At 36.4% G+C, this 13482-nt stretch overlaps 1 protein-coding gene across 1 annotated transcript in view; it reads right to left on the bottom strand.

Annotated features, from left to right (window-relative positions):
• si:dkey-151g10.3 (serine/threonine-protein kinase WNK3) overlaps window positions 1–13482 on the bottom strand; it is a 321517-nt gene that overhangs the window by 131035 nt on the left and 177000 nt on the right. Inside the window, exon 13 of the mRNA XM_039776345.1 lies at window positions 11080–11144. Within this exon, the coding sequence (XP_039632279.1) occupies window positions 11080–11144 (65 nt within the window). The remainder of the gene's footprint in view (window positions 1–11079; window positions 11145–13482) is intronic.

Consider the following 13482-nt stretch of genomic DNA (forward strand, 5'->3'; position numbering starts at 1 on the left):
TTTTGTAGTCATTACATGCCTCACGTATTTCAATTACTTTGTGTCTCACATCAGCAGAATGCTCCTTTGTCTTTATTTTGTGCAGTGATTTTCCAATAAAGACTATGGTTCTTACAAAAGGTTCTTTGAATATCCAGAGATACAAATGACTCACAAGTAGTACCTAATTATGATTAATTATAGTCAAATGATTGTCACCTGTGTACTTTGTGATCAATTTGTCAACTGTGTAAACCTGAAGGTTCCAAAGCACAGTTACTGTATATATCAACAGAAAATAGTTTATTTTGACTTTGGAAATGTATTGTTACAGCACAAGAGTTCACATCAAAAATACTGAATGGATAAATATCTGTAAAAAAAATTGTCATGTAGAAAATGATGACTTTCAAAAGGGATTTAATACTTTTGCATGCTTCTACTGGAAGGAAGCAACATCAGCATAAGAGAAACACCCTGGAGGAATTACTGCCAATCATCTCTCTTAAGGTTACAATCTCTTTCAATAGTTTTACACAAAAGTTTAAACTGTTGTCATCCAAAGTGTGCAGGAAGAAATCTTTTCAAAATCGCTTCAATGGATCAGATAGAAGAAATGCATTGGAAGAGACAGCCCATTCAAAATGCCAAATTTGTTTCATTGAAAAAGATGGCCTAATAAGGATTGAAAGCCATATTGGTCAAGTAAACACTGGATGAGATGAAAAGAAATTGATCATCACCCAGTCATAATCACATTGGAATTCTTCTTGCTTGCCACTACATAAACAGTCGCATCATCAAGGATGCCATTTCATGGGAAAGAATAGAGATATGATAGAGAGGGTACATAAAAGGCTCAAAGTAGGGGAGAAAAATGGGGAAGGGGAAAGGATAGTAGTTTTTGCCATGGCATTTGGTTTGGTAATAGTTAACACATTTTTTTTTTTGAAGAGAAAGTAAATCAATCAGTTTATGACTTACAGTAGTGGAGGAAGAGGAAGCCAGATAGACTTTCTAATGTGTAGAAGATGATTTCATTAGAAATAAACAATTTTAAGGTCATAAATACGGAAAGTGCGACAGTGCAGTATAAAGTGGAGGTGATAAAAAAAAAAAAAAGATATCAGAATTAATAGGAGAATATAAGAAGAGCAAGCAGCACCAAGGATAAAGTGGTGGGGATTAAAAGAGGAATGGTTCAAGAACAGGTTTAGAGAGAAAGTTTTAAATGAAGGGCAGTTATTTGAGAGTATGGAGGAATGGTTGGAGAAAAACAGAAAAGCTGTCATTAATAGTAGGTGAAAGGATGTTAGGTAGGATGACAGGAAGGAGCCCACCTGGAGGCAGAGATTTGGTGGAGGAATAGAGTGATTCAGGATGTTACAGAGGTGAAGAATGGGGCAAAGAGGACATGGCTGTGAAGAATTTTAGTCAGATAAAGCAAATGAAAGATGAGCAAGGTGTGATCTTGAAACAGCAGGATCAGGAATAGATGAAAGAGGTACTTTTAAAAACGGTTGAATGAAGAAAATCCAAAGTTAGCATTTAGGAATGGAGTTCCAAATGAAAAGCTAGTACCAAGATTAAGGAGGGAGGGGAGGAAGTAAAGGAGGCACTGAAAAGAAAAATGGAAAGGCAAAAGGAACAGATGAAACACCAGCACAAGTGTAGATGAGTTTAGGAGAAGAGGGAGTCGATATGTTGTGGAGTGGAGGAACAAAGGGATTATAGCCATTTATAAGGAGATGGGTGATATTCATGACTGTGGAAACTATAGAGGGATAAAACTGATGTCATACACAATACAAATTTGGGAAAAGGGTTATATAGTGAGAAAACTTAGTGAACAGACCACAATAGGGATGGAACCGCTTGTTTTATTCAAGGGAGAGGAACAACTAATGTAGTCTTTGCATTGAGACAGCTCTTAGACAAGCGCAGAGAAAAACAAAGGTTTCCATATGTGGATGAGGCTTACGATATAGTGCCACATCAGGTCGTCTGAAGATGTATGAGAGAGAAAGGAGTACAAGGGAAGCATGTGAAGATTGTGTAGGATATGTATGAGGGAGTGAAGACTCTGGTTAAAAGCAGTGTTGGATTAACTGACAAGATCCCAGTTACAATAGGTCTGTACCAGGTACGGTATCTTCCTTCAGTCCTTACCTCCTCGATCTGGTTATAGAAATACTGAGTCACAGGATAAAAGACCAATTCCCCTGGTGCATGCCTTTGGATGATGACATTATGTTGTGGAGCACCAAAAATTTAGAAGTGGAGAAGTTGAAAGAATGGAGACGTGCTTTGGAAGGAAGAGGATTCAAGTTAAATAGGAAGATGACAGAATATATGAGGTTTAATGATAAACAGAATTCAGAAGTTAGTCTGCAGGGACAGTTATTGAAAAGTGTGTGTACATTTAAAGCATCTAGGATCAATGGTAGCCTAAGAAGGAAAATTAGATGCAGTGATGACACAGAGCGGTGCAGTGTGAATGGAATAATTTGAAGATGATATCAGGAGTACCGAGTAATTAAATAATTAAGGCAAAGATTAAAAGGTAAGGTTCTTAAGACAGTGGTAACAGAAATGAAGTATGGAATTGAGACATGGGCAGTAAAAGGAGCTCAGGAGAAGTTAGATGTGGCACAAATGAGAAAGCTGAGATAGATGTGTGGAAAAAAAGGACAGAAAGATTAATGAGGCAAAAAAGGACAGAAAGATTAATGAGGCAATCAGAAAAAAAATGTAAGGATATCTAAGAAAGTTCACGAAAGTAGGTTAAAGTGCCATTAACATTTGATGAAAATGAAGAGGAAGAAAAACAGGAAGGCAGAGGATGAAGAGAAGCAAATGCATGAAATACAAAACTCTCTCTTATCACAAAGTGCTGGATGTTACATATTCACAAAAACAAATAGTTCCACTCAAAGACCTTACGTTACCAGCCTAATATCCTGTCGTAATTTTTTTTCTTGTATTTTCTCTAAAAATATTGCACTATAGGTAGAGGGGGACAATTTCTAATGCTGAACTTAAATATTTTCCAAAATAAAAAAGTGACACTGTATCCTGTGAAGTCCTGATGGTAGGTTGTAAAGCAGAATTAAAAATAAAATAATTTTGATTTAAATAATTTTTGTATAAATTTTCAAAATTCTCATTCAATCTTAGGCAATTGCACAACTTTTTTAAATGGAATAATCAATTATGATAAAGTAATTTTGTTAGGTAGCCTCAGCATTTACATGTACTGTACAGAGGGTAAAAAGTATTGAATGTGGCAAAGTTTTAAACAGTAGATATTATTTCTAATAGGGCAGACATGAAAGTTTCACCAGATCTTGGTAACAACCCAAGTAATCATCATTTACAAAGAAATTAAAACAAACAAGTCCATAAATTAAGTTATGTGTAATAAAGTGGAATGACGTAGGGAAAAGCATTGAACCCAAGAAGAAAAGGAGGTGCAAAATGGCATGGAAAGCCAAGAAACCAGCTGAAATCTGTCAGCATTTAGAAAACAAATGGCAAATTAATATCAGTTGGTTTAGTCCTAACTGATGGCCTGTAAAATGGTTTCTAATTACAAAGGTGTCACACGAGAAGCCTCTCATGAAGGTCTCACAAGACCTTTGCAACCTTATTGCAGCAAAACATACTAATGGCATTGATTACAGATGCATTTCTAAACTTCTGAATGTTCCAGTGAGCGCCATTGGGACCATAATCCAGAAGTGAAAAGAACATCATTTCACCATAAACCAGCCACGACTAGATGCTCCTCGCAAGATTTCTGACAGAGGAGTCAAAAGAATAATCAGGTGAGTTGTCCAAGAGTCAAGGACCACTCGTGGAGAGCTTCAGAAAGACCTGGAATTAGCAAGTACAGTTGTTTCAAAGAAAACAATAAGTAATGCACTCAACCACCATGGCTTCTCTATGCATGCTTACAGCACAAGACTCCATTGCTAAAAAAAAAAGCATGTTGAAGGTCATTTTAAGTTTGCTGCACAACATTTGGATAAGCCAATGAAACACTGGAAGAAAATACATTCTGGTCAGATGTGATCAAAATTGAACTCTTTGGATCTCATTGTACACACCATGTTTGGAGGAGAAATGGCACTGCACATCACCCCAAAAACCCCATACCAACAGTGAAGTGTGGAGGTGGGAAATCATGGTGTGGGGCTGTTTTCAGCATGTGATACTGGAAGACCTCAAATAATTGAAGGAAAGAGGAATGGAGAAATGTACCAGGACAATCTTGATAAGAATCTGCTGCCATCTACCATGATGCAGATGAAATGAGGATGGACATTTTCGCAAGACAAGGTTCCCAAACATATAGCAACATATAGCCAATGAAACTCTCAACTGGTTTCAGAAAAAGAAAATAAAGCTGCTACAATTACCCAGTCAGTCACCAGACTTGAATCCAATTGAAAATCTATGGTGAGAACTGAAGATCTGAGTTCATAGAAGAGGCCCCCGGAACCTTCAAGATTTGAAGACAGTTTGTGTGGATGAATGGGCCAAAAATCACACCTGAGCAATGCATGTGACTAGTTTGCCTATACTGGAGGCTTCTTGAAGCTGTCATTGCCAACAAATGCTTTTCTACTAAACATTAAATAAATTTCAGTAAGAGTGTTCAGTACTTATTCCCTGTGTCAGAAAAGAGAAAAGTAAGGAGAGCAGAGAAGCCCAAAGAAACTGAGAAGGACCTCTGCAGAATGAACAACAATCTGAAGCAACTCTGCATCCAGACTTTACAAGACGCAACTTTCATCATCTTTATTTTCTACAAAAAAACATTTTAATAAGACACTTTTTCCTAATAAATTTCTTAACCGTTTCTTAAAAGTCTCTTTTCAAATGCATTTCCTACTTTTGCTACCAATGGTTTTACATTATTTTATTAATGTTGCCTTATGATAACATTAATTTTATACTGTTTGATTGGGTCAAGGTACATACAGTGATATGAAAATGTTTGGGAACCCCTCTCATCCTGCATAATAATTTACTCTACTTTCAACAAAAAAGAAAACAGTGGTATGTCTTTCATTTCCTAGGAACATCCGAGTACTGGGGTGTTTTCTGAACAAAGAATTTTAGTGAAGCAGTATTTAGTTGTATGAAATTAAATTAAATGTTAAAAAACTGGCTGTGCAAAAATTTGGGTACCATTGTAATTTTGCTGATTTGAATGTATGTAACTGCTCAATACTGATTAATTGCAACACCAAATTGGTTGGATTAGCTCGTTAAGCCTTGAACTTCATGGACAGGTGTGTCCGATTATGAGAAAAGGTATTTAAGGTGGTCAATTGCAAGTTCTGCTTCCCTTTGACTTTCCTCTGAAGAGTGACAGCATAGGATCCTCAAAGCAATTCTCAAAAGATCTGAAAACAAAGATTGTTGAGTATCATGGTTTAGGGCAGCGGTTCTCAAACTGTGGGGTGGGGCACCGAATAAATGAACAAGACATCAAAATACATTTTTTACATTATTTCAAATTTAAATTTGCAAGCATATAATCACAGCGAATGCATTATAACTAAAATTAAAATAAAACATTTCTAAGGCATAGATCTAAAGACTAACTGATGAGTGGTGCCGCTTCTGCTGCTTTTATAGTCACGTATTTTCAATCCAGAAAGTTTGAGACGTATCGGTATCTGACGCGAACATTTGGGTAACAGTAGATCAGGTGATAATGCAGCACGATTGCACCACATTGGCAGCGTAGCCAACATTACCAAATTGAGTTAAATAATTTACTGCGTATTGGGTTATTTTCATTATACAACTAACAGCGGTATAATATTTGTCAGACAAAAATATGTTCGTCTCGTGCAGGTTGACTTCATAGGTGTCCTCGTTTATGGGATTTTTAAAAATTAAACATATTTAATCATTTCTTTACATAAAAAAAAATCAATAAGAATAAATAATTTATTCTTTGTTTTTGGGATTAGAATTACTACCAAAAACCACACATGGCATTTTAACAGTTATTAAAGCACTAAAAAAAAATAAACTGCAAATATTTCATCAAAGTTAGCCGAACACATGTAAATCTTATGGAAGTAAAAATGATAGGATACGACGACACCGCACAAGTATCATACCTTTGTTAGTTGTATCATGGGCTATTCTCATCTATCTTATATTATGCAGGGTCGCAGAATTATTACAGGTGGGGGTGGGAGTGTCAAAATACGAAAGTTTGAGAACCGCTGGTTTAGGGGAAGGCTACAAAAAGCTATGTCAGAGGTTTAAACTGTAAGGAACGTAATCAGGAAATGGAAGGCCACAGGCACAGTTACTGTTAAAACAAGGTCTGGCAGGCCAAGAATAATACAGGAGCGGCATATGCGCAAGATTGTGAGAAAGGTTACAGACAACCTGCAGATCACCTCTAAAGACCTGCAAGAACCTCTTGCTGCAGATGGTGTATCTGTACATCATTCTACAATTCAGCACAGTTTGAACAAAGAACATCTGTATACTTTGTCTCAATTAACATATGCAGCAATCATAAAATACAAGTCTTATTTCAATTACCAGGAAAAAAAAAGGCACTGGTGGCAGACGATTCAGCAATAGGGTACTCAGACTCTGGAATGGCTACTAACTTTAATGAAAAATGCTTAATCAATCTTAAAATCTAATTCAAAGGTGAAGTCTGAAGTTTTTGAGAATAGCCTACTCTTGTTACAATTGCTAGTGAGAGAATTCGTATTGGATATTCTTAACTTTGCCAGTGTTGAATTCTTTTATGGTTTTCTCTCTCATCAATATGTTTTTGAGTTGACAATTTCAATTCTCTCACTTCAATGTAACTGGACCTTAGATTTGACATCATTAATGACATACCTGCTTTGGATCAGAATTGGGCATTTTTCTAATGCCAAGGTACACTGCTTAAGAACCCCTGGGAGAGACTACAAGTTCAGTTAACCTAGAAGAGAGAGGTTCTGTACAGTGTGGATTTTTTTTCTTATTGTTGGTTCTGGTTGCTGTTTGATAAATTTATACTGTGATTTTACTTAATATTTTCATTTACATATTGTATTCTATATGCATTTCTCTGTACATATTGCTTGTGTTACTGTTTAGGTGCATTAAAAACCTAATGAAAAATGTCTGCACATATGTAGATGTGTTCTGCTGCATGTGGTATTTGTGGTTTTAACATATGGTATCTTTTAGAAGTGCTCTATATATGAAAACACTGACAGTTTAAATACAGTATATTTTCAGAGAATGAGAGAGCTGTGACAAAATGTTGATTTTGTTATTATTTCAATATTTATTTGTTCTTGTCATGCTGGAAGAAAAAACCTGGAATCAGAAAGCAGCTTCCTAGCAGATACTAATTTTTTGGACACAATATCCTGATGTTTTAGCAGCAGACAATTTTATTGATTTGAAAAAAAAAAAGCCATGAAAAATAAATGACCTACAGCATATCTCACATCAGAACTCTAGCATCCTAATCAAACTACGTAGCCATTGACTCACCTCTTCTAATTCATTTGGGTCCTCTCATTCAACCTTCAGCTTGCACTTTCCTACATATATCTTAAAAAATTAGGACCACTTTTCACCATTGCATTTCAATATGTATCAGAACAAAGGAACTGTTACGAAAGTAAGAAAATCCTTCAGGTTCTTCTGCTGTGACCATCCCCATAGAATGGCAATAGACTTGAAAAGATTTCAGGATTAGCAACAAGTTCACGGGTCAGGTCACCACCGGGCTGCGAATGAAAAGATCACAGGCAGCACTTGCTCAGGAATACGCTGTCCTACTCACGGCCTTGAAAATAGAAGTGTCAGTGTGCCAAATTTACAGTATGTGAAAATAAACTCCGGTCATGGCTCTGTGCAAAAAGAAGTCTCATCAACTATCACATTGTTTAATTTGAGGTCTCTCAATGACAAAGCATTAGTGCCGTCAGAATTCATCATCGACACCAAACTTGATATGCTGTGTTTAACGGAGACTTGGCAAAACTTGAATGACGTCTCTCACGGAGGCGACACCACCTAGTAACACTTTCCTCACAGAGCCTCGTAGCGCAAGACAAGGCGGAGGACTTGTAGTAATTGTCAGAGTGAAGTTAAACATCAAAAGAATCCCAATTGACTGTCCATTGTCTTTCACGTGACTGGCTCTTAAACTAATAACGGAATCAGGTCCTGTCTTACTCATTGTTCTTTATCATTCTCCAAAATACAACACATCCTCCTTATCTGATCTGACTGAACTATTAACCCACTTAAGTTCCTTTTCACAGAGAGTCATTCTTCTTGGTGATTTCAGCATCCATATTGACATCCCCATATCTAAACTGAGAAATGAATTCCTATCCTTACTGGACTGTTTTGACTTGACAAAGCATGTTGATTTTCCCACCCACTCTGGTGGTCATATATTGGATCTAATCTGTACATCTGGACTATCTGTTGCCAACACTTACAGTACTGATTTGGGACTCTCTGACCATAAAACAGTACTTTTCACTGTCTCATTACCTCTCCGTCATCTTACCTGTAAACGACAAATTTCTTACGGAAACCTTAAAAATATCTGTCCCTCTGTCTTTTCTGAATCCATTTCTGATCTTTTACCGTCTTCACCTATTCCATCAACACAGTCTTGTTGACCACTATAACACAGCCCTTCATTCAGCATTAGATAAACGACTCCTTTAAAACATAAGAAGGTTTCCTTTAAGTGTTCAGCTTCTTGGTACAATTCAGAACTGCGATCTATAAAAGCAGATGGCCGACAGCTTGAGAGAATGTCACTTAAGTCTGACCTCACCGTGCACATCAAGGCATTCGCTGACCACCAAAAAGCTTACAGAGAAGCACTAACTGCAGCCAAGAACACCCATTATGGCAGAATAATAGAAAGTGGCCACGATAACCCAAGGGTTTTGTTCTCTGTAGTTAATAAACGACTCCAACCTGCATCTGGCCCAACTACCTCTGCTACTGAAGATCTAAATAATTCAACTAACAGAAATACATCATCTGTTTATATTTTTCCCTTTTTCCCCACTCCATCCAGCTTCTTCTCTAAGTTTTCACCAGTCACATCTGCTTTTGTGAATGACCTGCTTTGTAAGACAAGGCCGACTACTTGTGTACTGGACCCCATCCCCACCAAACTACTTAAATCCTGCCTTCATGCCATAATCCCGACTGTTACAACAATAATAAACTCATCCCTTGACACTGGCTCTGTGCCGCTCACTTTTAAAATCGCTTCTATAACCCCAGTGTTAAAAAAGTCTGGTCTTGATGCTGACAATCGTAACAATTTTTGGCCTATTTCCCACTTACCTTTTCTGTCAGAAGTTCTTGAGCGTGTTGTTGCTTCCCAACTCACCAACTACTTAACTTCTAATAATTTGATGGAACCCTTTCAGTCTGGTTTCAGAGCACAGTACAGCTGTGAAACTGCTCTGCTACGGGTCACCAATGATTTGCTTATGGCAGCAGACTCTGGACAAACCAGCATATTAATTCTGTTAGACCTCAGTGCAGCATTTGACACTGTCAGACATGACATTCTACTGCCCAGAATGGAGAACATGCTGGGTATCTCTGGCACTGCCCTCCAGTGGTTCAAATCCTATCTGACTGATAGGCAAGAGTTTGGCAACAGCAGGTCCAGCACAGCACCAGTCATACAAGGAGTTCCACAGGGCTCTGTCCTCTGCTTTTCTGCATTTATATGCTTCCCCCTTGGCCATATTATTCGTACAGTAGCTTTGGACTGGGTTATCATGTTATTTTATATGCAGACGATACTCAACTCTATTTCAATGTTAAAAGTGAAACTTCAGAGCTTTCTCAGCTCACAGCTTGCCTCAGTGAAATTAAAACCTGGATGGAGCAGAACGCTTTAAATTTAAATTGCAACAAAATTGAACTCCTGCAAATTGGGACTAAAGTGCAACTTAATTAAATGAGCTCCTTCCAAGTCAATCTTGGTGATGATCTCATCAGACCTGCTTCTACTGCAAAGAATCTTGGTGTCATTTTTGATTCATCCCATTCTTATTCCGCCCACATAAATCACATTAAGAAACATTCTTACTTTCACCTCTGTAACATATCACGTGTTCGCTCCTTCCTCTCCTTTTCTAACGTTAAGAAACTTGTCCATGCTTTTACCACATCCCGCATGGATTATTGTAATTCCCTACTGCCAGGTGCCCCTTCTAATCTTATATCCCAGCTCCAGCTTATTCAAAACTCGGCTGCAATAGTCCTTACATGAACCAGCAGCAGCGAGCACATAATACCCATCCTGCTTCGCCTTCACTGGCTCCCAGTGTCTTACAGAATTGAATATAAAATTCTACTAATAACCTACAAATCCTTAAAACGACCTTGCACCAAACTACATCAGTGACCTTGTCTATCACTATGTGCCTGTCCGCCCACTAAGGTCCTCTGATTTTGGCAATCTTGTTGTACCCCACAGGGTATACTGTATACCCTGCTGTTCTTTCTTAAACTCTGTGAAGTGCCTTGAGCATGGGAAAGGCGCTAAATAAATAAAATGTATTATTATTATTATTATTATATTAACTTTATAATAGACACAACAGTGTATTTTTTGTATTTGCCTCAAAACAAAGAATGTAACTGTTGCTCCTTTCCTGGACATTAAATCAAAAATGCATTTCACTAACATACATCTTAAGCTTTGATAGCAGAAACCAGCTTTACAAGATTCTCAAATAGACTATCTTTTCATTTTTTTTACCTTTGAAAGGCATCTATTGTTCTGATCTGCATAAATACTCTGATCGCTGATTCTTGTCCAAGAGTCTAAAAAAGCATTCAGGATTTAAAAAAAAATGTCTATGAAGGATTATGTAAACTGATTACGAATGGGAGAATACTGAAAAAGTTGACAGGTGAATGAAACAAAGTATGTCACTTGTACTTAAAGGTTTCATTACAGCTCAAATATTATAGTTTCCATTCAGTTTAATGAAAATGTCAGCTTATAAGTTATAATGACGGCAGCAAATACTACTTGGTAAAGGAATTTACCCAGGAAGAGAGTCTTGCTTTGGCAGGAAGTGCTGTTGCTGAACACAAAGAATTTCTTGCAAGCTCTAGAATAAGAAAAAAAAATGCATTCAAGTAAACAATAAATTATTTAATATTTGATATCTCATATACTTGTAACAACAATTTTGTAAACAAATTTTACAATCTCAAATCTTGATATATTTATTGTAACAAGTGATACAATATTTTCAATTGATTGTACCCATAAGACCTACTGTATACTTTTTTTACTACACTTTACATGACACCTTGTTTTAAGATTACTTAATGAATTGTGAACTAAACAATAAAGTCGTATAAAAAATTATCTTCTGTTCAACAAATGAGCATGCCTTAAAAATGACTTCAAAATGTAATTTCTGAAAGAGAACACTAATATTATAATTTCAGAATATGCAATGACATCAAATCTGAATAATATAATTAATAATTAACCATAAAGTAGATTTTAAATAGATTGTTACAGAGCATTGTAATTTATACACTGCGGTCATCAGGACCCTTAACGGTCTTATAAAATATAGCTATTTTATGATAAACATGTTGATTAAAATCTTAATAAAAATATGAAATGAATTAAACTATACCATGATGTGGCATGTCTACAAAAATGCATGGCATTCTAACATTTTTAGGAGTGTTAGATATTTTTAGCAACATCTATAACACTGAGTGCCTGGAGAACAAAAATGGTACTCTTACCAGTAGCAGAAAATGTGCCTTCAACCGAATGGTTGATTTTAGAACAAAGAACATACAGTAAAATAATGTAAGTTAAAAGCCTTCTATCAAACAAAATATGTAAAGCATTTTGCTGTGTGAAAGAGAAAACAAGTCTTTCATTATGCTGGTATTAGGAGTGCTTATTTGCCCATATACTTTGATGTGACATAACATTCGCCAACCCACTTAATTCAACTTAAAATCATAGGGGACCAGAGCTTATCCTTTGTCTGTCAAATGGGATGGGGTACTTTTGACACAAATCACTATTTAAAGCTTTAAAACGTTTTCCTCTGGGAGTGGCTACCCCAGAAAGGTACAGGTTAAAAAAATGTTGTGTATAATTTATTTTAAAATAAACTTAACAAAGGCTGATGTAAACAAAAACAGAATACCATGATGGAAACAAACATACATGTGTGTATAGGTATATGGTTACGTAAAAATGCTATACATAGTTTTGAACCACAAAATATTTGAATTCAACATCTCAAGAGTGAGGGTAGCAATGTTGGTCTTCCAACTGACTAATGCCAATTCACTGGCAAGCAATGAATTAGTGATTTCTACAGAAGCAGGGTTATCAGGAATAACTAAACACAAAGTGGCATCCAAAAACGGAGACATCAAATGACATGTATAAGCATCCTTAAAATGCTAGCACTTAAGACACAAATTTCAATTACCCTAAACAGACTGCTAAAAAAAAAAAGTTCATATACTGTAGTCAAAATGACAGAGAAACATCATAAGGCAAAGTTTTCATAATGTCTGACAAACTTGAACTAATTAATAATACCTTTTGTTGAAATACTGGAGGATGTTGAGAATGGCCAGTAATAGTATATTGTCAAATGATGGGCCAGAATTAACAGAAATCTAAATTAGTGCTCCAATAATAGAGTAGCACGAATACCTAGGGCTGGGTAAAAATATCACTTTTCTGACTAATCGTTATTTTTTGTTTAAATGATTCTATACCAATTGTTCAAGTCTCATGATCGTTCTTGTGAATCTCTATCCTGCTCAATTATGATGCAGATTTCCATTACCTTGTTTTTAGCATCCAAACCAGTAGACATTGCTAATGTACCTTTGAGACTTTCTATAGAAAAAGCATGTTACTATCATGCAAAGCCTTATGTAGGATGTGCAGCTCAGAAGTTAAGTATTGTTGTAACATAAAACTTTTAAGAAATTATTTATCCTGATGTCTTGGTTGACAGCCTCATGCAAAAAAAAAAAAAAATAGCAATGTACAGTGGAACCTCGGTTCACGACCATAATTCGTTCCAAAACTCTGGTCATAAACCGTTTTGGTCGTGAAGAAGCAATTTCCACCATAGGATTGTATGTAAATACAATTAATACATTCCAGATATGTATGTAAATATACTCAGCAAAAAAAGAAACGTCCTCTGACTTTCAACTGTTTTTACTTTTAGTAAACTTAATGTGTAAATATTTGTATGAACACTAAAAGAGTCAACACCATAAGACATAAACTAAAAATGTTTCACAATGTGTCCCTGAATGAAGGGAGGCTCAAAATCAAAAGTACCAGTCAGTATCTGGTGTGGCCACCAGCTGCTTGAAGTACTGCAGTGCATCTCCTCCTCATGGACTGGACCAGATTTGTCAGTTCTTGTTGTGAGATGT

Source organism: Polypterus senegalus, chromosome 13 (genome assembly GCF_016835505.1).
Source record: "Polypterus senegalus isolate Bchr_013 chromosome 13, ASM1683550v1, whole genome shotgun sequence".
In the NCBI taxonomy this organism is placed as follows: Eukaryota; Metazoa; Chordata; class Cladistia; order Polypteriformes; family Polypteridae; genus Polypterus; species Polypterus senegalus.